Source organism: Gadus chalcogrammus, chromosome 22, assembly GCF_026213295.1.
Source record: "Gadus chalcogrammus isolate NIFS_2021 chromosome 22, NIFS_Gcha_1.0, whole genome shotgun sequence".
Classification (NCBI taxonomy): Eukaryota; Metazoa; Chordata; class Actinopteri; order Gadiformes; family Gadidae; genus Gadus; species Gadus chalcogrammus.
Genome location: NC_079433.1, coordinates 10,352,562 through 10,379,460, shown reverse-complemented (window position 1 = coordinate 10,379,460; position 26,899 = coordinate 10,352,562). Strand labels below are relative to the sequence as shown.

Here is a 26,899-nt window from a genome sequence, read left to right as displayed (position 1 = left end):
CACACACACACACACAGCAAATGAACAGAATGTTCCCGGCTCTACAGGTTTGCCGGGCGCACCATCATGGTTGTCATGGTAGCCATCAGCTTGGGGCCCTTCCAGTAGTACCACTTGATGCCGTTGTAGCTGACCACAGTGGAGGATGCCGGGTAGTACATCCCATTCAGGTTAGATGGACCGCAGGCCTCAAACCACCAGCCTGAAAACAAGGGGGGGGGGGGGTCAGGATCAACTCATGTCTGCATGATTTAAATTGGATTCAGATAGAAGGGTCAGGGTGTTTCACTCCCAGCTGAAAGGAACTGGATGATTACCCCCCTCCTCCCATCCCCCCCTGCAGCCCCCCTTTACTCCCCCACCTGCTCATCACAGACGAATATGTCCAACGATATACTATAAGTTGCTTTAAAAAAGTCTCTGCTGAACGACTAAATATATGTATGAAGGCTGGCAGATGCGCTGAGACGCCCTTCGGGGCCGTTTGCGTCAAAGAATGAGAAATAATGGGTCGAAGTGTAATTAAGAGCGAGCGGAGAGGGAAGGCGCTCCCCGTCTCCTTACCCCCAGAGGCGATCTGCGCACACTTGCAGGTGCAGCCGTCGTTGTCCCTGTCCTTGGTGCTGAAGGCCGTGCCGGAGTGAGTCAGGCTGCTTGTGCGCCCCGCTGTGCCGCTGAACCCTTGGGCGTGGAGGCTATAAAATAAAGGCCCCCCGCCAAAAAAAAAACATGAAAGGCTTTTAGCAACAAAAGAGAAAGTGGCATTAAAGTTGGATGAAAAAACGTGTCACCTAACAAAGTGAAGCTGCCATGGAACGGCAGGATCTAAGCCGGAGCCCAGCGGGATGGGGTTGCTATGCAACAATGATTAAGGAGTGTGAGACGAAACCACCATTCTTTCTTTATTATCTCCGCATCACTTTTTTTTTTGGAGGGAAATGGATGATTTGTCTCACAGAATTCCTAGAGGTACAAGCTGTTTATTGTTTTATTCTTGCAGAGTGTGTGTGTGCCAGTGTCCATCTGTCTGTGAGTGCGTAACTGCGTCTAACTGTGTCTCTGCATTGTGTGTGTGTGTGTGTGTGTGTGTGTGTGTGTGCGTGCGTGTGTGTGTGCGGTGCATGAGTGGGCCGGTTTATGTTTGAAGGGGAAGTTCACGAGGTGGAGTGCTGTCTGCACCGTGTCTCACCCCACCGTTCGGCGTGCTAAGCATCAGTCCCTTCCCCCCCTGCAGAGAATGTGACCTTATCCGCAGCCCCCCGGAGCACGTGGTCTGGGATGACTAGACGAATCTGCTCCTCCCCTGCCTCCCCCTGCCCCCCGACAGCTCCTAAGTTCAGAGGGCATTGACCGCCGAACTCCTGGGCTGTAGACAGACGGCGCGTGCGTCTCCGGCCACTTAAGTGGGAGAGAGGAGGCTGTGCTCGTGGCTTATGGGGGCCACGGGGTCGGGGAGGGAGACGATGCTTGGAAAATTGTAGTAGGTAATTGCTGAGATGGGGTGAAACACACAACTTCGAGCTGTGTGCTGCATGCCGGCTTGACAGGAACAGTGGTATGAGCTGGCGTATAGCTCGGTGTCAATACAAATCAACACGGGGGCTATGCCTCGTGTTTTTGACTATCTTGTTTGTGAAAGGATCATTTTCCCCCGCACAGATGACACTTTCCAGTATTATTGTACTGTGCTAATATTTCCTGAAATGTATCATCCTATGCTGATTGAAGAAAGAGGTGCTCTGAGGACCTCCCTGGATGAGAGAGAGAGAGAGAGAGAGAGAGGGAGAGAGAGAGAGAGAGCGAGAAGAGAGAGAGAGAGAGAGAGAGAGAGAGAGAGAGAGAGAGAGAGAGAGAGAGAGAGAGAGAGAGAGAGAGAGAGAATGTTGGTGAGGGGAAGGAGGGGATGGGTGTCACGCATTGACATGATCAAGGCGAGATGGGAAAATGAACATGTCAGTGTGCTCCGTTATCAAAGACTCTTGTTGGACGGCTATTTAATTTTAATTTTTTATAGCGAGAGAGAGGTTTCATTGGCTGAATGATTGCGTGGACCACAGGCCTCTGGCTCAATGGGTCCAGTCCAAAAGCCAGGATTGCACAGCAAACTTATAAAACTGGTGCATCCTTAGCTCGTAAAGATATTCACACTCTCTCCCTCACACACACACATTGTGTGTGTGTGTGTGAGGGAAAAAAAAAAAGCTCACAAAGAAAAGCTCACACAAGAAGTAGCTGGCTTCGTACAAGGATGACGTCTGACTGAACAGGTGGCCTCTCTCAGACAGAGAGGGAACTCACGCTTACAACTTTGTTGAAATCAACTAAACTGACTGACTGCCCACTGATTATGTCAAAAGAGAGGGAGTAAGCACTCGCACGCAATGAGTAGATCTCATCATCGCATTATCTGAGAATTGTTTGGTGAAATAACATTTCTGGGGAAGGTTTTTGCTCACTTAAAAACATCCTCGTCTGGCTCAAGAATTGTGATTCTTTGTTTTAGTATTTTTTTTACTCATAGATTCCCGAGAATCAATGGGTTTCCGTGACTCAATAGTTTCCTGGCAGTTTGTTGGTAATACTGGGTGTTTTCCTTTTATCCTGTTCCCCGCGTAAGAGGCCACCCATGGAGATTTGCCGCAGCATGATAGTGGGAAAACAATGACGGTAGATTAGAGCAGCAGCCTGCCTTTCTATTAAAGAGGACTTATTATACCACCAGGTGTGAGTGTGATTAGCCTTACAAGCCGTTTCGAAAATCTGCCTAATATGACATCACTAGTGGGTGTGTCCACCTAGATCTGTGCTGGATAGATGAGCAATGTTTACTTCAGTCCACTGGGTAGGCTGGTAGATAGATCTATCCAGCACAGATCTAGGTGGACACACCCACTAGTGATGTCATATTAGGCAGATTTTCGAAACGGCTTGTAAGGCTAATCACACTCACACCTGGTGGTATAATAAGTCCCCTTTAACTCATATATCTGAGTGACAGAAAATGAATGGCAGTGTGGTCATAGGATTGAGCTTGTAAATAAGCTATTGGCTAATAGCTTCTTGTTTGCCCCGGGTTCACAGTTGTTGTATTATATTGAATTGTATTATTATCAAAATCAAATTGTTTATTGCAAGGTGGTAATTGTAGTGTGGTTCAACTAATCTCAGAACTCTGATGATGAGCAATCACTTATGCAATAAAAGAACTGCACCAATAATTATGCTGAAAAACATAATAACACGGTAAATAATAGTAACCCACAACATATTAAAATCCAACCCATAATATTGATTCCAATTATTACTTTTACCCATCTATGTTATTCACTGTTTACACTTCTAGTTCAGTTTTTACAATTGTATTGGTCAATTGTAAATGATTGAAAGTCGACCTGTAGTTGGCGTCCTCAGCGTCCACGTGGAAGTGGTCGTAATGGGAGAAGACCTCGCTGCCGCCGCGGTCCCTCAGACGCACCTGCAGGCTGTAGTCCTGGGAGCTGGTCAGCTGGTGGATGATGTCATTCCCCAGCCAGTGCTCTCCGGACAGATCTCCAAAGCCCTGGGGGTGTGGCCACAGAGAGGGGGGGGGATAAAGAGGTGGGATTCACGTTAATGACGCCTTTGCTTTTTTTACCCAGTAGCCCACAGTGAGTGTCTCCATCCCATCTCCTAATCAAGGAGAGTAAAAAGCCCAAAACTGCTGCCTTATCAAAAAGGAAATATTGAAGACGTGAAATGTACCATTTTATTGCAATGCGATTCCAACCCCAAATCCATGTGACGCCATTCTTCATAGTTAAGGGCCAGTGTGTTAAACTGAGTTGTTCACAAATTGAGACGTGGTTGGATGTGTAGATCTCCATCTGTACAGCGGTTTGTGTCCATGTTCCAAAGAGGGTCAAGCTTTGAGGACACATATATATATAGATATATATACACACACTCTGTGGCATTATATACAGTCTATATATATATATATAGAAGCTGTGTTGAGCTCCTGACCTTCGAGTGATTTTGATGTCTGCGTCCAAGATGGTTAAGCTTTTTGGAAGCATAGTATAATGCCACGGTGTGTGTTGCATTTCTTTTCCAACATCGCTCATAGAGATAATACTCCCAAATCATTCCTACAACGCTTAGCCAAAAATTTAATTCCTTGTAAACGCGTTCTCTCTAGAGCTGTTTGTCCATCCTGGGCTACTATAGAAACAATGGCGGTTAAACATGGCGGCCTCCGTGGAAGAGGACCGACTCCACATGTAGGGCTCAAATGATCGAAACACACCAATTCTCATTTTCTTGGGATTATACAATAATTTAAATTATATATTCAGTAACAGTATATATTAAAAAAAAGGTTTTCTCTTTGGTTTCTCTGTTATGGCATTGTCTGAAAGTGATCAGACAGTTAGGATTCACTTATCAAGGCAAGGTGAAATGTAATTAAATTCATATAATGAAAATAACATTAAAATAAAATGAGTTTGGTTCCCTTGAGCCTTAAGGCAAAGTAAAAAAATATATATTTATAATATATATATATTGTATTGAAATAGAAAAGAACTGAACAAATGGAACAATATTAAATGTAATCAGATACAATCTTTGAAGGGAGTGATTAGCTGTATAGAGTCAATTCTGTAATTGAAACGAGGCCTGTCACCCCATAGTAATACGAATGAATAAAGACAAGTCTATTTGCAGAGACTTGGATGAGAGGTGATGGAAAGCAATTACTATCGCAGTTTAGGCGATTGTATTCTAATTGTATTCATCAATCTATCATGTAAGTCAGGGGCCTCATTTATCTTTAGCGCAAACAGATGGTTGTTTGTCACGTCTAATAACCGTGGCATGATTTTAAATGGCATGTGTCTTAAGGGTCAAGGAAAGCACTTCCGCACATACACAGTGCCACGGTGCCATCTAAACAACAAACTACCCGATCTACTTCCGCAAAACCACTAAACAAGCTAACATATTGATCATACGGTTGTAAAGATATGAGTCCAATAAATCCATTTTATTTCTCTCTAACCTGCCCTTCCTCATCTGCTCTCACTCAATCGCTCTTCCGTGCCAAGCCATATGAGTTCAACAGCTGAGGAAGGTTGAAAAAGCATTTCAATTTTAATTTCAATCACAAAAACCCCAGGCAAACCGCACTCATTAGCACGTTGGGCCAATTGAATTAGAGTCCTAATTGTTTCTTCTCATTCTTTTGTCGTTTGAACACAAGAGTTGGGGTCGATTGACGGATCGCATAACGTCTCGCCGGCACTGAGGCTCGCATGGGGGGCAGTTATACTGCACTGCTGCGGCAAGTCTGGCACACTGTTGCGTAACAGCGCACTAAAGCGTGTTTTTTGTGGTCAGGTCGAGGAATGGCCCCAGGATGAGGGACTCGTGTGTACTGCAGTGTTATTTGCTGTCAGCACTTGTTGCTCAGGGCTCATCTTTCATAACCACTCATATTTTCACAACAATTTTCCGGAGAGAGAACGGCAGAGAGAGAGGGTGATAGAGAAGGATAGAGAGGCCATTGGGACTTGGATGACGGATAAAAGACAGTGCTCCATGGATCAGGGAAATGCAGAATGTGTGTTGATGTGTGTGTGTGTGTGTGTGTGTGTGTGTGTGTGTGTGTGTGTGTGTGTGTGTGTGTGTGTGTGTGTGTGTGTGTGTGTGTGTGTGTGCGTTGATGTGTGGGGGTTTGACAGAGAGTTGGAGAGAGAGCAGGTGCAATAACATGAGGATTGTGAAGGGTGGGGGGGTAAGACTGGGCTGCGGGGGGGGGGGGGCAGTCAGACACAACAAGCACCCCCCACCCTACCAGGATGTACAGAAACACTACGTCTGAGATGGGGTCAGCAGAAGCGTACCGCCTTGTAGTCGCTCCATCCGCGGTGGAAGTCCACCGAGCCGTTCCGCCGGTGCTGCAGCACGGTCCACCCCCCTCCGCGGGTCTGCATGTCACAGAACACCTGCCGAGAGAACCAGAGGAGGGGAGAGGGCGACCGGGGGAGGGGGTCGGGGCTTACTGATTTGCTTCGGTTGAACGGGTTCAGGTTGCAGAGACAGCGCTGAGTTTGAGTTCACAGAGAGGGGGGGGTTGAGGAGAAGAAAAAAGAGCGACAGCATAGAAAATGTGAAACATGCAAATACAGAAGAAGATGGTTGCATCACTGGATGCAGAGGAAGCGCGGAAAAGAGATGACGTTTTACACCTGGCGGGAACAAGGCAGTGGAACGATGCCACCGAGGCCTCGGAGAGAGAGGGAGCAAGAGAGAGAGAGTGGGAGAGAGAGAGAGAGAGAGAGAGAGAGAGAGAGAGGGAGAGGTAGAGAGAGAGAGAGAGAGAGAGAGAGAGAGAGAGAGAGAGAGAGAGAGAGAGAGAGAGAGAGAGAGAGAGAGAGAGACTGGGAGAGAGAGAGAGCAAGAGAGAGAGAGAGAGAGAGAAAGAGAGAGAGAGAGAGAGAGAGAGAGAGAGAGAGAGAGGGAGAGAGAGAGTGGGAGAGAAAGAGAGAGAGAGAGAGAGAGAAAGAAAGAGAGACAGGGAGAGAGAGAGCAAGGGAGAGAGAGAGAGAGAGAGAGAGAGAGAGAGAGAGAGAGAGAGAGAGTGGTGGTGAGGGGAAGGAGGGGATGGGTGTCACGCATTGACATGATCAAGGCGAGATGGGAAAATGAACATGTCAGTGTCCTCCGTTATCAAAGACTCTTGTTGGACGGCTATTTAATTTTAATTTTTTATAGCACACGCAAGAACGCACGCACAAGCACGCACACAAAATGATGATGCACAGTTACTCGCAAGAGACACTCACATACACACCAACACATGCAACAAATCATTTTTATTGGCTTTGTCATGGCATGACATAGTTTTCCTTTCAGATATGTAGATGTGAGATCTCTCAGCTGTAAAAGTAATATTTTGTAATTGTAATATTGTGGCATTATCATTTGTGTATTTTATTTGTTTTCAGCTAACTGGATTTTGCTACTGCCATATTTTCAATTCAAACGCATTTTATCCAAACAGCTGATGGCTTAGCCCAACAGAAATGCAACTTTGACGAAAAACAATGCAATGTTTGCAACCAGTAGTTTTCTGATGAAATGTTTGGCTTCTGTATTCTGTTGAATGTTGATAGACAATACCTCTGTCAGATAATAATCCCTAGACCGGAAGCACCGATTAACCAGGGAAAACACCCCCTCATTCCTCACGAAAGATAATCTGATTTAAGACTTCATAACTTGTTTAATGCAAGCACATGGTTTGGGTTAGACATGGCCTCTGTGGAGACTGTTGACCATTGTAATAAAATAGTTTATCTTTTAAGTTTTGAAGTTGATTTTGAAGTTGAGGATAGCAATCGTTAGAAAACCGGTTGCGTTGGCGTCCGTATAGGGACACATATAGGGGGTTGCTAAGATACAAGAATATCCCACCCACCTACCCGTTTTCCTCCTGATTGATTCCAGTTGTGTTCTCAGAATAGCTGCAGAGTGGACTTAAAAATTGATGATTGTGGGTGTTAAGGATAGGTCTTCTTGGATGCCATTAATTTTGCTGTCGTAACTCGCTATCTTCTGCTTGGGGAAAAATTATGCCAAATGAGTTGGTGTTATGAAATATGGGCCAGAATAGGACATTGTTAATCAGGGTCAGACGGTTGGGCTGAATTCCGATGTGCTGTGTTATTATTTGGTACATTAGAGAGCAAGACAATGTATTGAATACTGATTTGGAGCGGATAAATATTTATTATACCTTTACCAAAATTTATTGATTACAATCATTTATGAGCAAAATCCTGACCACTTGGGTATTATATGACTTGTTTTTTTATGGCCTCCAGCAGTTTCATTAGGCTTTAGGGTTCTTTTTCTGAGCATTTTTATGTAGCCACGTTTATAATTTTAACGACTCCGTTTTGCATTCATCAATCTAAAAAGGGAAATCTGTCTCGGCTCTTTTCTCTCTCTTATTCATGCGCTCCTAATGAAGGAAGTATAAATTTCAAATGGAAAGTGCATGCTTGTCCCTTGTCCAACTAAATAAAACCGACACACCAAATATAAAAAAGATGCCGATTTTAATCTGCCCCACATTATTACAACCTCCCATTTTTTGCCAGCTGCAGTGAAATAAAATGGCACGAACTGAAGGCAGAAAACACAGCTGGAAAGCACTGACATCTATCGCAATCTGTACGGCCCGTGTCTGGCAGGAAACGCATGGCTCCGATGCCAAACTACTGGCTCATTTGACCCACAGGAAATGAGAAGAACCAGGAAGGGAGGGAGGGATTTAGGGGGAGGAAAGAGGCAGTTGTACCAGCCAACCAGTGGTGCAGAGGCATGTCAACCTGTTTTTTGCTAACTTTATTTTCTCTGGAAAAACTCAAAGATCTGACCACGGAATGCGTGTCTTGATTGAGGAAACCTCATAGGCTCGCGGTCAGGTTAATGATAGCGAATTACTATTGGGTGGCTAAGCTATATGCTATATGTTTCTATATGCAATTTACTCCACACATACACTTGCTGAATCCAGAGACCTGAAGGGCCTGATGTGCCTGTTGTTTGTAATGCTACCTCCCACAAAACGAAAGGCATGACATTTCCGTAGACGACTGTGCCAGGAAAAGTTTGGAGAATGTCATTGCACGAATCGTTTGTCTGAGTTCAACGAAGCCCATAATAATAATAATGAAGCTTCTGAATGTCACAGTGGATAAGGTTGGACACTGCAGCCAGTATCACTATAAATCAATATCAGTAATATGAAGGAAGGATACGTGCTTAATATCAGCAATGATAAAATGTTTCGCAACAATGCCTAGAATGTATGTGATATTTAGAGGAAGAGGTCATTGGATTTATGTGTAACGTTACAGCACCTTGACGGTTTGGCTGGAGTTTGGGAGGCGGATGCTGTATATCCCGTTGTCTTTCACTCCGGAACGCAGGATGTCTGCACAGTCTCTGAAACTGGCCTGCTCCTCTTTTGCCGTTGTGGCGATCTCTGTGAATACACTTTCAGATGAGCACCTGCTTTTTATAAATACGACTGAGAGCTCAAGTTGGCGTCAGGCAATGGACTTGGTCACCTTTGAACTTTACATACGTCATCAAACATGTGCTTTACCAGCAAAAAAATAATCCAGTATAATGTCTCTAAGGTTTCAGTCTAATCACTAGGCAAGGGTTCTGAGAGGGACTGGATTTGGAATATCTAGACATGCCTAACCACCGTCGGCTCTTTGATGAGCTGTCTGGAAAAAACACATCCCATGCCACGTTGGCCACGTGTGTCTACTGAGTGTGTGTGCTCCCATTTCCCCTGGGAGGGGGTTTACCATTGCAGTGGTTGACCATGGCCAGCAGCTGCTGAACAGAGTTGGTGAGCAGGGCCTGCTGCCTCTGCAGCATGGAGCTGTTGGCCGTGGAGCCGTCCACCTCCCCCTGGAGCTGTCCCACCAGGAGGCTCTGCCTGTCCAGGAGCTCCTGCAGCTGCTGCTTCTCCTGCTGCAGCCCCTGGAGCTCCCTGCCGTAGCGGGACTCCAGCGCCGAGAACCGCTGCTCCAGGAAACTGGGGGGGGCAGGGCAGTCCAAGAACATCAGTCGAGGGGAGGAAGGGGAGAGAAGGAGAGAGAAGGAAAGGAGGCGTGACATGAGATCTCCTTAGCTCACTCTTGTTTGGGGTTGCCGTTTGGACTAGGGTTGTGTTAGGTTAGGGTGAAGGCTTGTGTTGCGGTCGGAGCTAGGATGAGGGGCGCGGGTTATGGGCTTGCATCAGAGTTGCAGCAAAGAATGGGGCAAGGGTTTTGGTTAGAATGAGGGCTAAAGTTTGTGTTAGAGTTAGGGACAGGGCAAGGGTTTGGATAAGAGCTAGGGCTAGAGTGAGGGCTAAGGTTGGAGTTATAGCTAGCTTTATGTTATGGCTGGGGTTGAAAGTGGATGTTTTGCAAATAAAAGTAAGATTTAGTGGCCCTCATGTGTGTGATGATGGATGATATATAGACCTTAGAATAGAGTAGAGTCTCGCTGGGTACACATACAGCAGTACGGCTGAGACCATCACAGGTAGGCAACCTGTAATGCCCCTCCATCACAGCCATAATTCAACAAGCTGACAGTCACCTGCGTGTGTTTGTGTGTGTGTGTATATGTGTTTGTGTGTGTGTGTGTGTGTGTGTGTGCGTGTGCATGTGTGTCGGTCTGTTGGTGCATTGATACGCACGTGTGGGTGTGTGCGTGTACGTGTGTGCGTGTACGTTTGTGTGTGTGTGTACGTGTGTGCGTGTACGTGTGTGCGTGTACGTGTGTGTGTGTGTGTGTGTTGGGTTGTCATTTTGGTTCATGTCTGTTTGCTCCACACCCTCAGCACCAAATGAACATCATAAATCTTTGGGCAAGATCTTTATGGGCTTGACTCACAGCTCTGGGGTTACTTTTGAATCAACTCCAGCCCCCCACGTTGAACAAGCTACTTTTGGGGTCTCCGTTCATGCTGTGGCCAGATGGAAACATGTTTATTTAATCTCATGCATGCAAGGGATCATAGTGATGAAGTAGCAGAAAGAAATATGTACTTTTTTGTGTGGGAGGAGTCTTATGCAGAGGAGAAATTCTATTATATATATTTTATGGGTTTTTGTATTCATGAACTTGGAGTCAACTCATATGTCACCTGACCACAATCTGAAAAGAAAGTTTGAGTCAGAGGAGCCTGTTTTAGCAGCGACCTGAATTTTCATCTCAACATTCATCATCTTATTGCATCTCCTTTGTCTGAATTCATCATCATACAGAGCGCATTTTCATGAAGACAAAACGTCTCTACATTTTTAAATCTCATGTATCACGGAACGGAACGGCTGCCTCCTCCAACTCTGCGAGCCAATGTTGTTCACGAGAACCCAAACTCAAAACAAAACGCATCTCCTCATCCTCCATTTTAGAAATCAGAGATTTTCTGAGATTCTCTGTTCTGCAGGATCCAGAAGTGGTGGTGACCACTGAAGCTCTTCTGTTCTTCTTCTACTCCACAGGGGGCCGCTGCCCCCTCCCCAACAACCCACCGACCCTACCCTCACTCTAACGTGTTCTGCCTCAGAGTGTGCCCTGCATAGGTACTGTACTGTAAAGGCTTAGTTATGGTTCCACTAAAACCTGACACAGAACCAAAACAGGGACTGCGTCGAGGTGTCGAGGCGTCGAGGCGTGGTCCTTGCGTTGCATCGACGTGGAACCATAACTGAGCCTTAAAGGTGTTACATCAATGTATATGCCAGGTCCTTATAGATGTATATATATATATATATATATATATGTACAACATAGAAAGGAGCAGGTCCTAGCTCCCTCTGGATTCCAATCGGATGTGTAACAGGAGTCTAGGCCCCAGCTCTCACATACTCACAGTTGGATGGAATCACAAACAACCAGATACCAGGGCCACGCCCCCCCCCTCGCTGCCAGGCGACCCGTCCTGACCCCCCTGCTTTTATGATTGGACCAGACGGAGTACCGCCCTTGTTTCATTTAATAGGAGACATGGGAACCCCTTTCATATATATTCACACGTTATGGTACCTCCCACACACATGCAGTGCATTTGCAAACAACGACACACACACACACACACACGCACAAACATTAATGCACTCACTCATTATCGTGCACACACAAACACACACACAGACACACAGCCACACATTAATGCACACACCCGCTGAGTGCTTGACAGCCCTTAACCATGAGGGTTCACCCCTGTGGATCCCATCTGCAAGTGTTTGGGCAGTTGGCTTTAAAGCCCTACTGTATGGAAAACAATTGTTTAACACCATTAATAACGATCAACTCTGATGAAGATCAAGTTTGATTGTTGATACAGCGTGCACTTCTGGGGATAAATGAGCCCATATGTTTCTTCTCTGTGTCAAATACAGTAAGACTAGGACTCAATCACTGTGTGTGTGTGTGTGTGTGTGTGTGTGTGTGTGTGTGTGTGTGTGTGTGTGTGTGTGTGTGTGTGTGTGTGTGTGTGTGTGTGTGTGTGTGTGTGTGTGTGTGTGTGTGTGTGTGTGTCTGTCTATGTGTGTGTGTGTGTGTGTGTGTGTGTGTGTGTGTGTGTGTGTGTGTGTGTGTGTGTGTGTGTGTGTGTGTGTGTGTGTCAATGTATGTCTGTCGATCTGTGGGAAATTAGTCTGTTGACAAGACTATGGGTTTGTAACTATTAATGTGTGTATGTGTGCAGTGTGCGTGTGTGGCCATGAATGTGTGTGTGTGTGTGTCGAAATGAATCTGTGTTGTTGTGTGTGACTATGTCTATGAATGTGTGTGTGTGTGTGTGTGTGTTTGTGCGTGCGTGCGTGCGTGCGTGCGTGCGTGCGTGCGTGCGTGCGTGCGTGCGTGCGTGCGTGCGTGCGTGCGTGCGTGCGTGCGTGCGTGCGTGCGTGCGTGCGTGCGTGCGTGCGTGCGTGCGTGCGTGCGTGCGTGCGTGCGTGCGTGCGTGCGTGCGTGTGTGTGTGTGTGTTCACCTGTTTTTCTCGTTGAGCCGGGAGATCTCCTGGGTCTGCTGCAGGATGTGTTTCTCCAGCCGGTTGGTGAACAGCGAGTACTCCAGCAACTGGATCTCCAGCCGGCTGGTCTGGTTCAACACCTACCAACGGCCACAAACCCAGAGGAATGGATGCCTCCCTCGCTCACAGAGGGATCAACCGGCAGCACAAGAACAGCCCAGAGGGAGTCATGGATGAATGTAGTATACGGATGAAAACTTGATAGATATGCCGTTCTGTCTACTAATAGACTCCATGTAGAGTTTCAGTTCAGCTTTGATCTTTTGATGAACGCTGCTATTATCTCGCTGTGCACCTGTGTTGTGTTTTCTAGCAAATTGCAGATTAAACAAAAGCTCAAACTAACAGGCTTTGATATTTACACTGTTTTGGGTGTTCTTTGTTAACCTGGCTAGGGTGGGAGTGTCCCGCGACCCCAGCAGACTGTCATAACAAGTCTGTGGCACGACAGAAAACACATCTGTGTTGTTGCATTGCACTGTATGTTTTAATTGGCATGTTGTCAGTCACTTCTCTTAACTTCCCCACTGTCAGCCCCCCTATCAGTAGAGCGAAACACAATCTGCTTAAAATCCATTGTTCTTCCCCTGTGGACCACACCGACCTTGAGTAATAGGCTTATATTGGCAATACACATTCATGTAATGATCTTCTCAAATTATGCCTGAGTTTAGCACAAATGGTTCACAGCCATCGTGTCTGTTCAAATGGTTCACAGCCATCGTGTCTGTTCAAATGGTTCACAGCCATCGTGTCTGATCAAATTGCATTCAAACAGCTCCACACTGCCCCCTGCTGGTTGACTCACCTGGGTCTCCACGTCCGTCAGCTTGCGGGTTTGCTCCGCCGATTGGCTGAGGAGGTTGGTGCCCATTTCCAACATGGCCGCCGTCTGTGTGTGCACCTCGTTCCTCTTCTCCTCCATACCGGAGCGCACATTCTCCCTGATGAAGCTCTCCAACTGCCCGGAAACACAGGTAATACAAATATATTATTCACCAATTCTCTGTGAATAAGTTTAAAAAAAATCGGACTTTCTACTAAACGATGCTAGGCCTACTTCCCATCAATCCCTCTGTGTATCATCCACACATCCGCTTCTCTATCTATCTGTCGATCTATTCATCACCCATCAAAATCAATCCATCCATTCATCAATCTGGTAAGAATCATGCCCAGAGCACCATTCAAAACAAACCCCTTAGCATGACTTCCACCCCCATCACGGAAGCATGGCCTTTCTGAAAACCATGTGCAACAAGGTTCAATGGCCGTTTCCCAAACAGCTACAATCCCATTCCAATGGTGGACAATCGTGCCATTTCCGGGACTTCCGAGGGGGGGAGGGGGGAATGTGTGAACTCTAATCAATCACACGCTGGGAAGCGGGAAAGGCGTGAAATGTTAAAACGCTTGGTTTAGAAATAGCACGCCATCCATCTTGTTCCATGAGCGAGGCACATGGAAGGCAAACGCAGCCACCAGTCAGGCATTTAATATACCATGTTTTGCACGTCAGCGGTTGGGGTGGTGGTGGGTGGGGGGGGGCAATTTGGTTTGACATGCAGCGCCGGTCTTGTGATAAAGACGGGTTGAAAACCGCAGAGAGAATTAATGCTATTTTTTGGGGTGAGAAATGTCACAGCAAAATAGTCGAGTGAACGGGAGGGAGGGTGGGGTTAAATATGGAGAGTTGATCAAAGGGATTTTTCTGCCATAGGCACCGCACCCCGACCACGAACGATTGAAGAGAATACCATAGCTTGTGTTTTTGTGTGTATCCATACTGTTTCTCCCAACCCCACCCTACACTCAACTTCAACATCTTTGCTACGGATGAAAACCAGACAAAGATAAGAAGCAGCCCAGAAAAAATACTTCAAAAACTCATCAAATACGAAAGATGACTTTGAGGAGATTACCGCGGCGTCTCAAACCAACTTGATAGCTCGCGATCACATTCCTTCTCACGGAAGCTTCTGGTCCGTCCAAAGAGCTTTTCCACACACTTTCCATCATAGCTGTCTGATTCGATTGACCTCAAGTTCAGAAGTCGGGGTGCACTGCCCGCCAAAACAGAACCATTTATATTAACGCTGGTAGAAGCCATTACATCTTGTCTACATGGATCCAAATTAGTTTTGCCGGCTGCGTGTCTGGTTTTGTGGGGCGGGGGGGGGGGGGGTTGTGGGAGAGGCAGTGGGGGTCAGCAATGGCCGGGTTCATCTCAGTGTCTGTAAGGCTTCAGCGTTGTTACAGCAAATGTTGAATGTTTTTTTTGGGGTGTCTACGAATCCGTCACAAGGGAGGATTTCCTATGATGGAGGAGCATGAGAACCGCTCTGATGGCTTACAAAAGCCAAAACACGGAAAAGGTGGCTTTACTCAGACATGGAATCGGCTCCTAATTTATGTGTCATGTCAACCTTGTTGGTTTGAAGGTTGAAATAAATGAGGTTGTGACCCGAGTGTGTTGTCAACACCGCTGAATAACGTAGTGCCTGTTGTATTTTCTCCTTCGTCTTGATGGTGGTGAGTCGGTGGCGCTTGAGGTGTCGTTGGCTTAATGAACTAGGCTGGTAGAACAACAACTCCACGGGTTACCTTGCCACCGCCATCTCTCATAATATGACCGTATTAACATAAGCTGTTTGGGCTCCGGAAAGTCGCCTTAAAAACACTTTCAAAGCCACTCCATCAACCCCCCGAGGAGAGCACGAGTTGAGCGGAGCACAATATTGGGAGGTTGTGTGAGGTTTAAAAACAAAAGCAAAGAAATCGCTTGTTTCTCCTCTCTGAATTCCCCGGAGAAGTCAACTGGGACAAGGCATAGGATGCTAGGTCAACTCTGAAACTCCACAGAGGAGTAATGTGTGTGTTTGTGTTTGTGCGCGTGTGTGTGTGTTTGTTTTCTTTTATCGAATACCAAAGAGAGGGTCATATTTAGACACATACACACAGACAAACAAACACATGCACACATTCCCTCTCACACATATTCTTTCCCCAACCCACTCTCTTGCTCTAGTCTCTCTGTCTCTCTCTCTCTCCCTCACACACATACACACAAACACAACTACACACACACACACACACACACACACACACACACACACACACGTGCACACACTCAAACCCTTAGGCTATCCCACCGTGGCACATGGTCCAGTTTTACATGAAACACATAGCCAGGTGTTTAAAGGGGCCTTCACCACGGGGTCAAAGGTCAGAATACTCATACTCACTTACATGCATATCGGCGTTCTTGCTAAGGTTGTGTGGAACTTTAGCCTTGTGAAGCAAGGAGGCGAATCGTTGAATAAATCATATAACTTTGTAACGGTACAGGTGGTGGCCCAGCTATTTGCTGGCTCTGGGTGATTTTAGGTTTACAAGACCTGTTTATGAGATCCAAGGCACATATTCAGACTGATCTACTTCTTGTGAGCAGCCCTCATGAACCCCCCCCCCCAAAAAAAAAAACAGGCAGGAGGGGTGGGCCCGGAGAGGCAGTTGAGTTTTGGCTCAAACAAACACATACACACAAACCATACACATAACCTAAGATACACACAAGGGTAAATGCTTGACATGGTCGCACGGGGGGGGGGCGTGATATTGAAGTCTGGTCTCACAGCAGGAAGGCATAGACAGCACTCGCAGGATCGCCCCTCCTGTGTTGTTTAGCTGGTGTTTTTGTAAGCACGTGCCGCCGGAGCGAGTGAGCAAGACGAGACGCAATGATCAGGACCTGACAGTGAACATGGCAGGCTTCCACACAAGCAACTTTATTCACCAGCCATGATGAAAACCAGCCAAGGCTGAAGTGAGACAGGGGGATTAATCGAGAAGAATGGAAGCCATTAAAAAAAACTGAACAAAGGATCACCAAACTCAGGAAAAAAAGTCATCATTTGATCTCAACTCTTAAAAACAGCCATTTTCGTTTTTAAACTCACATCAAACATGATCTTTTTCCATAACTTTAGATAAATGAAAAAAACACTCAGATCAAAATATACCCACAAACAACTTAAATAGTTGAATAGTTCTTAACATCGTGAAGAACAACGTTTCATCTACAACATGGATGTCTCCGTGGGCGACTGGCAGTAAAGGTTTGATTCTCTTGCTGAACATCTTTCTTTAATTATTTTGTGATTGAGGAAGGGGGTTAGCTATTTTCTGTGATAGTCTGAATGATATGCCCTATAATATTGTAACCTTAATGGTCCAGTGTGTGAAATGTTGCCGGAACAAGCAATGAGGTTGCAAATTGCAACCAAGTGAAACCCCACCCACCTCCAATCCTTCCTTCCCAACTATGTTGACCTGTACTGGCCAGTAAGGTGTTAGGGGCCAGTAGGTATGACTGATTTGCGGAAAAGAAATATCCATTTTAATCCAACCAAGATAAATTTTGATGCTCTCGTCGAATAAATCAGTTTAACCAATCACAATCAGGTATCGTGTCTTATTCACGATGGTCACTGGATACGTTGTATATGACATTGGGGATGTCACCGCCAATTTACGTTTCTCACAGATAGTACTCTTATTTCATCCATAGTGGTCAACTACCTTCATAGACAATTATCGCTCTCTGTAATATGCATTGATCATTCATCTCGAAAGCAGTTGGCGCTGCAAGCCAATGTTGACTTGCCCTGAGGTACGTGAATATAGGTTGCTTTTTATAACATAACAGTGTGCAACCGTTTTGTTTGGATACAAACTTACTCCGAAAGATTGATAGCGTACCTTTAGTTATGGAACAGGGAAACAACCTAAAAAACAAACATCGCCAAGGCATAGATGTATTAAAGGATGAACTGCCACTTCATAATTCCGCTCATCCGCAAACTACCATCCGCTACACTATTTTACACTTGAATGAAGAAGTTTAGCTCCTACGTAATTGAATCCTCGAAAGACTGAGGATATTCTGGTGAAAGGACAGAACCTAAGCTTGTATTCACTGGCTATATGAGGTGGGTCCGATAGAGGGTTAAGCTTCATGGACAATTACAGTATAATGCCACACGGCCCGGCGCTTTGTGGAGCTCAATCTGTGCATCGTGTATGTTGATGTCCACCTCTGACATTCAAGGACACTTTTACGCCCACGGTTTGGCGTATCTCAAGTACAACATCTTAATTTACAATGCCCCTACACAACGACAGTACTTGAAAATGATCACAAAAGCGTCTAAGCCATGGCTCTTCCTAAACCTCTTTGTCAAAAGGCATTCCCTCTTGAGCCGTTGGTCCATTTTGGGCTACTGTAGAATAATGGCGGTCTCCATTGAAGAGGACACGCCGGGGCATTTTTTTTAGGTAAGGAACAAAAATAATCGGATAATACAATAATAAAAACCTATTTAAGAATATTTTATTCCATTTCTGCCAAATCTGTAAAGCTAGATGCCTCTACATTTGACACACTGTGCCTTAACCCTTATTAATCACTCTAATCGATAAATAATGAGGTTACAACAAAGTAACTATGGACAAATGTTAGGTTGCGTGCACACTGCAACATGTGCGTGCAATGCCAGTCTCGCCAGTGTAATCCTTGTTTTTTAGTATTGTAGTAAAGACACAATTAAGTTTCTGTGTTCATTAAGATTCTTTGCATAATTGGCAACAGATTTCTGTAATTCTAGTTTCTCTATAATCTGCAAAGTCTGATTGTAGATTTCCTTGTGTCTATTATGTTTTTATCACCAGCAAATCAAAGGTTACCATTTGAAATGAGAGGAAATTGGCTATTCAGTCAGATCCCACATGTAATTCTGAACAGATTTTGGTCATTCAAACAACTTGGAATTAGTTTACTTATTGACAATCAACTTACTGAGAAAAGGTTGGTTTGACACAGGCTCGGGCCCATGTTTTTACCGTTTTTCCCACATGTAATTCTGAACAGATTTTGGTCATTCAAACAACTTGGAATTAGTTTACTTATTGACAACCAACTTACTAAGAAAAGATTGGTTTGACCCAGGCTCGGGCCCATGTTTTTACAGTTTTTCTCGATTGTATACACACAAAAAATGGAACGATTCACACAATTCTGAAAACTTGAAGCTCATGTATCAAATACAAGACTCCAGACTGCTAAACTCGAAGCACAATTCCAGTGTTTTCACATTTTTGCTAAACTCTAAGCAAAACTCTCATCATTTAGCACACTTGGTTCACCTGGATCACACGCAACAACTAATTACTAATAAGTCTAACTCCGCTCTCACCTGTTCAAACTGAACTGGCAAAACACTTCAATCATGTGTCAGAGAGTTACAGTAAAGAGGACTCGGTGAGCTCTACTGTGTTGTAGATATGGCCCTTTGGCCTGATCAGGATTGGAGGTGCGATACATATATATTTACATGTAGATCTGTTTCACCTCATTTATATTCTTATTTTTATTTTTTGTTGGCCTACGAAAAACTTTTTTGCAGTCGGTTCAGCTGAAAATTTTACTGTATTACAGTAAAAATATATATATATGCTTTGTTACCTTTTTGTAATTGTACTTGCACTGATTTCATCATTAAATCCCCCGAAAGGCAGTCTAAACATTTTCTTACTGTAGTGTTTTTCATTTTACTTATCAGTGCAATTACTGTACTGTATTTTACCAAAATAGATAATATTTGTGTATTGTCAGAACAATGTTGCAGCATTAACTATAGGTGTACATTATGACTCTGGGAAGCTGGGATTGTGAGTTTAGCCCATTAGAGCTCATTGGATAGACAAATATGCATTGGATCCTATTCTGATACGATTGTGTCAATGCAATATTTATATGATATATTCACAGTATTGTATTACAATTTGGCAACTGTCTTTATACTATATGTACCACCTTATTTCAACTTTAAAAAAGAAAGCTATTTCTAAACAATTGTATACATTGGAATATGTAACTTAAATAGTATTTTGATGGAAGTGTTTTGAATTGATCACACCAGTGTTTAATTTATGCTCTCTAAGATGTATTCATTTAATAGCTGTGTTTACTGTTTGGTGGAAAAAATCAATTTTGAGTAGAATTTGTGTAGTTTTGACAAAATGATTAACTCTTCTCAGGTTTGTGTTTAGTTTTGAGAAATTGAGCTATAGTTTCAGAAAACGTGTTTAAACGATTGAGAAAAACTGTAAGTTGAACGGGCCCACGCCGGTCTCAGACAAAACGTGCACAGGCTCTGGTATGGTGGTGCTAGTTCCCAATCCGGGGAAAAACTCTTGACCAGTACTTGCAAGAAAATATAGTAAAACAGACAGTACCTCCATGATCTTAGCCACAAAAAAAAACTGTTTTCTGAAGATCTTTTTAATCACTTCCCCACAGTTTAGCCTCTTAATAACCACAGCTAAATGACCTGACACAGGCCAGCGGTCTGGCAGACAACACACGCTAATCACTGTCTCCCACTGATAAGGACGTGTTCTGTTGGGGAAAAGCATGGCCTTCCTCCAGCCGGGTGATGGACTTTCAATGCTACGACCTGCAGGACTTTATCTGGGGGAGTTCATGACTGAACTGGATCCTACTCTGTGTTATGATTGCAGGCAGTGAGAAGGAACGTTACATTCGTTTTTAACCGACCGCGCAATTTCTTTCCGCCATCCAATATTAGCAAAGAATCTTTTCTGTATCTTCCCTCTCCTCTTTCTCATGCAATCGGGATTTCTGGGCAGCCCAGTGGTCTTAAATACAGTACACACACATGGACAGACGCACACACACAGACACACACACACACACACACAATCTGTCTCAATCAGTCTGACTATATCCACACACATACAGACAGACATCACTCCCATCTCATAAAACAAGTAAACATTTAAACAGTGATCATCTGGGAAATCACAGCAAAACCCTTCACTAATCCCCACTAAAGTCCTGTCCTTAGCCCGGATCCAAACTGTGCAATTTTGCCAGCGAACCCGGTGCGTGAACATTGATATTGAAAAGAACATGGGAACTAGCAGTTCATCCTCAGCCGCCAGATGTAGACGGCGTTGATGACGGCCGAGGAGACAAGGCCGGCGCACTGTGCACACTGACGTAAATACAGTGAACAACAGAATAAACACAGCCAACGAGATCATGCAGAGAGGGGGGTGGGGGGGAGGGGGAGGAGCAGGTACTCTCTGGAAGTTCACCGTAAGATTCCCTGAGCAGCCTTCGCCACGTCTATCCCCGACCGCCCGCGTTTGACCCCACCGAGGGCATCGCTCACCCTCCGCAACCACAGCGTGTTGTTCTCCATGGCGCTCTCCAGGCTCTCCAGCTTCCTCTCCTGCCTGGCGTGCTTCATCCGGGCTGCCCTCCCCTCCGTGTCCTCCTCCCCCCGGGGGGAGTCCCCCACACCCGGGCCTCCCTGGGATGGGGAGTCCCTCTGCGGGGCGTCGGCCGCCCCCTGGGGGAGGTCCTGGAGGGGTGACAGGGCGGGGCGACAGTGGTCGAGCTCGGGCAGCACGAAGGTGTAGGTGCAGGGGCCGTGCTGCACGCGGTGCCGCTGGCGCTCAGAGCCCGCCGCCGCCGCCGAGGCCAGCAGGGAGGCCAGGTGATAGGTCAGCAGCAGCAGGGCCCGCCAACGGACCATCTCCAGGGAGGAGGAGGAGGAGGAGGAGGAGGGTGAGATAAAGGAAGCGAGGAAGAGAGAGAGAGAGAGAGAGAGAGAGAGAGAGAGAGAGAGAGAGAGAGAGAGAGAGAGAGAGAGAGAGAGAGAGAGAGAGAGAGAGAGAGAGAGAGAGAGAGAGGGTTTAGAGAGTGCAGGCTGTCCCACCTGGCAAGCGCGTCAGGTGAGTCGGGGCTTGCTTCAAGTCTTGTGTTGCCTTCGATTTACTCCTCTCCCGCGTTTTCTTTTTCTCACACCTCTCTATTTCCACTTTCGCTCAGCTCCTGCTTGTCCCGGTAGAATAAAAAACAACAGAGTTTTCCTCTGTTATTATTTTTCCGCTGCCGGTGCCAATGTTGCTCTGTTCTATATTATCTCCCTCCACCACCACCACCTCCCCTTCTCCTCCTGCAGCACCTCTCTCTCGGGCGGTGTTGGTGTGTTTCCTCGCGCGGTGGTTCCCCCCTGAAGGACGCAACTGCTCCCGTTTTTCACCACCGTTGGTTCAGATAAACGCAATTTACAGAAGGGAAAAAAAAAGAAAAATTACTTCCTCATGTTTAAAAGTGTGACGCTCTGGCGGGAGCTCAAGGAAGCCCCAAAAAAAAAATGGCAACAAAAAAATGGAAAGTGCAACCTACAAATTCCTCTCCCTACCATTGAACCTTCTTTCTTACCTTCTTTCTCTCTCTCATCACGCTTTACACACTTCTCTCTTCTTCCCCACACTGAGCCGGAGACAGGGAGAGGCGGATGAGAGGGGTGGAGGAGAGGAGAGGAGGAGTGCACCCGACATGGCCCGTTGTTTTTTTGGGGTGGGGGGGGGGGGGGGGGGGGGGGGCTAGGGGGGGATCTCAGGCTGAAGTGGTAATACCCCTAAAACAGTTTGAGAGAGAGATGGGGGGAGAGAGAGAGAGAGAGAGAGAGGGAGAGAGAGAGAGAGAGCTGCATACCTCCCTAAGACTTTCTCTCCCCTACTCTTAATCACTCATTCTCTCTCTCTCTCTCTCTCTCTCTCTCTCTCTCTCTCTCTCTCTCTCTCTCTCTCTCTTTCTCTCTCTCTCTCTCTCTCTCTCTCTCTCTCTCTCTCTCTCTCTCTCTCTCTTGCACACAACCAGACATACTTGGTGTACACACGCCACCCCCTTCCTCCCCTGCTTCGCTCCCCCTGTTTGCAGGGGGTAAGCGGAAAAACACACAGTGACGAGGACTTTTCTCATTGTGTTGTCACGTGTTTCCCTCTGGCCACTCACTCCTTCCCCTCTACATCTCTCTGTTTTTCACTAATTCTACTTTTTTTCAATCTTTTCTTCCCAGACTCTGCCCTTTGAAAATGAATTTTAAGTTCCCCTTGCACACACTTCTGGCAAAAATTACTTGTGGGGTGATAAAGGATATTCTTATTTGACTTTGATTTTAATCTCCTGTGACCGTGATTGAGGATCATTCACTCACTTGTGTGGGCACAAAGCCAAACACTGGCCAGCTTACATTGTTTATACGATACCCAAATTTGAGTTTGCTTGCTTGCCTTCCCATGCAAGAGATGCCATGTAGATTAAATCACAAAAACCTTTGAACCATTCTCTTATTTCTGGAGCTTGTCTATTTATGGTCATTTCCTTTAATTTTTTATCTTTCTTTCTTTCTTCTCATCACTTTCACTTCAACCCTACAAGTGCAACTGTGTGTTCCAATGGCTATTATGGTTTGTCATTGAAATACAGGAATACTTGATGTTTCTAACAACCATGCAAATAGTGCCCTTACCCTTTTTCTCTTCGTTGAGTTAACTCCAACACCAGCCACTCTCAGCTTTGCTCAGATAATCTCAGATTCCTTCCTCTGACAATCTTATATAAAATATCTCTCTCTATTTCTCTGTCTCTATCCCTCCCTCTCTGTGTATATCTCTGTAACTATCTGCATCACTCTCTCTCTCTCTGTGTATATCTCTGTAACTATCTGCATCACTCTCCCTCTTTGTGTATATCTCTGTAACTATCTGCATCACTCTCTCTGTGTGTATGTCTCTGTTACTATCTGCATCACTCTCTCTCTCTCTCTCTCTCTCTCTCTCTCTCTGTATGTCTCTGTAATTACTTAGAACTTAGAAACGCGCAACATGACAACCATAATCAGCCAGCTTGTCTTAAACGTTCTGTGCGTCATCCACTCTGCATGCTTGTCACTCTTCAGATGTAAGGATTTCCACTCACAAGAGTGAAAGTAATCAACATGCAGGCCCTAATCCCCCATTCTCAAGGACACATAGGGTAAGTATGCAGAGCGTGTTACAATGACAATGATTACTATTATTATTGTCATCTTAGTGATGTATAATGTATGCAATTCCAATATTTAATAAAGTGATATTTTATATTACTGTTGGTTTACCCAAGCAAGAGAGCTCTTTATGCAGGGAGGGTTTTGAAATCGCTGCTGTAGATCCCTGAAGGGGATAGTTTTGGCTGGCCCATTCGATTTTCGACAGAAAACCCCAACAATTGACGCTTGATTTGCGAAATACAACAGAAAGCCCCCAACAATGTGAATTCCAAAAACGGATTGACCTGACACCGTCAGCCATCTCACCCTTGCAAAAGGCCTTCAAAATCAACATTGTACATTGAAGAACGCTGTTTGTAGCCACACTGACCGATACACTTTGAGGTCAACCAAGGATGAGAGAGGGAGTGATAGAGCGGAAAGTCATACATATTCCCACAATACTACAGTTGGGATTTCGATTTAGGAATCAAAAGATGGACATGGATTATCCTTCAGCGATCGTCATGCCTCAGTGACCTCCGGTAGTGCCTGCTGTGTTTAACGTGCAGAGCAAATATTTTCCCTAACACATGCGGCCGATTGACATATGAATGGACCACCTGTCTTTCTCTGAACGGTAGCTGTCTCTATCTGAACGTTACATGGAAGAGAGTAATTGTTCTCCTTCAAACTCACCAACATGATGGTGGAAGACAGGAAGAGAGGCACATTCTGTTCTCCGAGCGCCTCTCCCAAGCATGAAAAAAAAAGGACGTATCATGTGTTTTCTTGCCTTTGACTTATTTATATCACTGAATCGAGGTCAGACATAAAGTTAGGGATTACATTTCTTTGCAACGGAAGAGGCTGAATCAAGAAAATAAATAAAGAAGTTGCAAGTAACGTCAACTCTGGTAATTAATGAAGGTGGCTTTCACGTCCAAACTGTTTTACCTTTGTTGTATTTCCAGAAGCCTGCGATGTATCACATAGCAGAGTAAATATTTAATGTTGGGGATTCAACTGTGAGGACGGTTGTGCAATCCGACGCATAGGCATTGAAATAGTGTTCACTGCACGAGTTGGAAGCCTCACCAATAAAAACATCAAAAAACCTTTATCTCATGGTGGGGTTTTGTCTTTGTCTATGATCAGCGTTCATGGCATGCTTCGTGTCCATTCAATGCCTCTGACAGTTCGGCTGCAAAGAACACACTTGCAAGGAAGTACATACTCAAATGTACGTTTTCCTGGCACCCCTTCTCGCCTATAGATCGAGAGAGAAGAGCGAGTGAGGAGAGCGGAAAGTAGAACGAAGCATCTTATTTTTTCAGTTAACAGTCTGCCAGCACTAAACGCTTTGACGCAGCAGAAACAGACAATACCTGGGGGGAATGTTAAGGCAGATTTGGCCGACCCATGCCAGTGAAGAACCTCAGAAGACGAAGGATCAGTTATGTTTACCTAATGTTTGTGACATTCCTCAGAAATTCAGTCATACATTATGTGCAGCCTATTTATCAAAAGTGTTCATTCAGATGTATACATGAAACACACACATATTTCCACCTCTGAATACGTGTTTGATTTACGATTTTTCTTCTACCCATAATTCATAGTGGCCGAGTCTTAAAGCACGACTGGAGGAGCTCTGGCTGTTTCTTTTTAATGCCCCCCCCCCCCCCCCCCTACCCACACCCATGGGCCCTGAATCATCCGCCTGCCGAATTTCAAGGTGACACCCACCATCCTCTCCTAAACGTGTGGATATGGGGACCGGCTTTCTGCCTCCTGTCTTGTCACCCGGCCCCGAGTCCCCAGTGGATGTGGGAAGGGGTTGATGGGGATGTGACAGGGATTCGCTCCACCTTGGGCAGGCTGTAAAAGGCTCCCTTCTCAGGCAATCCATCGCGGAGCAGATAGATGTGCGTCGTCAAGTTGAGGAATAGAAAGTGTGTATCCGTGGACTACTTTTTTGTTTTTACTTACACCGTGTGTAGCAGATTTTGTTCCTGCCACCAGGTGAAACCTGTGTTAGAGGAGAACCTAAGGGATTCTGAACTGTAAAATCCATGCTCGCGGGATGGTGTGGGTGGGTCGTATTGAGAGAGAGAGAGAGAGAGAACAGTGTCCCAGTTTCCACTTCAGACACTCGCCGAACACTGCCCCCGAAAGGATACAACTCCACTCAACTTTCCGTCGTCATCAAGCCCGTTGAGGCCATCGTTAAAGAGCAGCAAGAGTCTGCTTAGGATCCGTCTGGGAACAGCGGTTTGTTATCTGCCTTTCCTGTTGGATCGCAACAAGAGACAAATTGGGAGATCTGATTGCCCGTTGGGTGGGATTCATATCTCTGCGGGCTCTGGGGGATAATAATGTTCATGGTGATGGTGCTGGTGAGGAAACGGTTTGTTAAAGAGCAGGGGAGGCAGGCCATACCATTTTCCAGCCGATGTTTTTTGTAAGCTGCGGATGGTTAAAAAACTTGCGGATGGTTAAAGCTGCCGATGTTTTTTGGTAAACTGTGGATGGTTAAAAAGTAAAAAAGAATAACTAATGTAATATAATGTCTGGTGTAGAATGGTTTAAATGTGGGCATCGTAACAAACCAACCAGAATACAGAATGATACAGCCGCTGGGTTGACAACTGTGGAAAGATTCTGTGGACCAAACAGAATGTCATATTAATGTCATGGATCCCCTGCCTCACATCACGATTAATGCTCTCGTTTCCATGGAGACAATGGAGGAGATAAAGCTCCATGGATCAACTCTTCTTGCCTGACAAAGGCTCCGGCCCTACCCCCATTAACCCGCCTGTCAAAGCGTCCGTGCCTAGGCTGGTGAACGCACTTCACGAGGGGCTGTAAAAGTTGAGCTCCTGCACCATCAAATAAAAAGTGATGGAGTCATTTATATAACAGAGACAGAGGGGAAGACAGCATGATCGACACTTGTGGAAATACCAATTATATTTTTGTTTTATTGTTATTATTCAACAACAAGCTTCAAACTTCTCAGATCGTACAAAACGCTTGGAGGTAGGTGTTGCAGCTGTGTGTGTGTGTGTGTGTGTGTGTGTGTGTGTGTGTGTGTGTGTGTGTGTGTGTGTGTGTGTGTGTGTGTGTGTGTGTGTGTGTGTGTGTGTGTGTGTGTGTGTGTGTGTGTGTGTGTGTGTGGTTGTGTCTGTCTGTCTGTCTGTCTGTCTGTATGTGTGCGTCTGTCGGTGTGTGCGTGTGTGTGTGTATGATGGCGGTACTGAGTGGCTGTTTGAGGCCAACTGAGTGCTATAGTTGAATAGTCCTCATAAAAGCAGGGACATTTAGCGGAGCGGGTGCAGCGCTGCCTCTGCCCATCCCACTTTGTGTCGTCTCTCCTTTTCTACACGACAC

General features: G+C 45.5%; 1 protein-coding gene across 2 annotated transcripts; it reads right to left on the bottom strand.

The window, feature by feature from the left end:
* Positions 1 to 21,275, bottom strand: angpt2b (angiopoietin 2b). Of its 2 annotated transcripts, none has more exons than XM_056583575.1 (9): positions 20,855 to 21,275; positions 13,405 to 13,557; positions 12,555 to 12,676; positions 9,369 to 9,601; positions 8,910 to 9,034; positions 5,883 to 5,984; positions 3,393 to 3,559; positions 565 to 695; positions 1 to 202 (listed from the first exon to the last, which is right to left on the bottom strand). In XM_056583575.1, the coding sequence occupies exons 1-9, from the start codon at positions 21,218 to 21,220 to the stop codon at positions 42 to 44; spliced, it is 1,560 nt and encodes a 519-aa protein (XP_056439550.1). In that variant the 5' UTR covers positions 21,221 to 21,275; the 3' UTR covers positions 1 to 41. The 2 variants fall into 2 exon arrangements, with proteins under 2 accessions (XP_056439550.1, XP_056439551.1); XM_056583576.1 differs by having other exon boundaries at positions 118 to 202; positions 3,476 to 3,559.
* Positions 21,276 to 26,899: the final 5,624 nt, after the last annotated feature.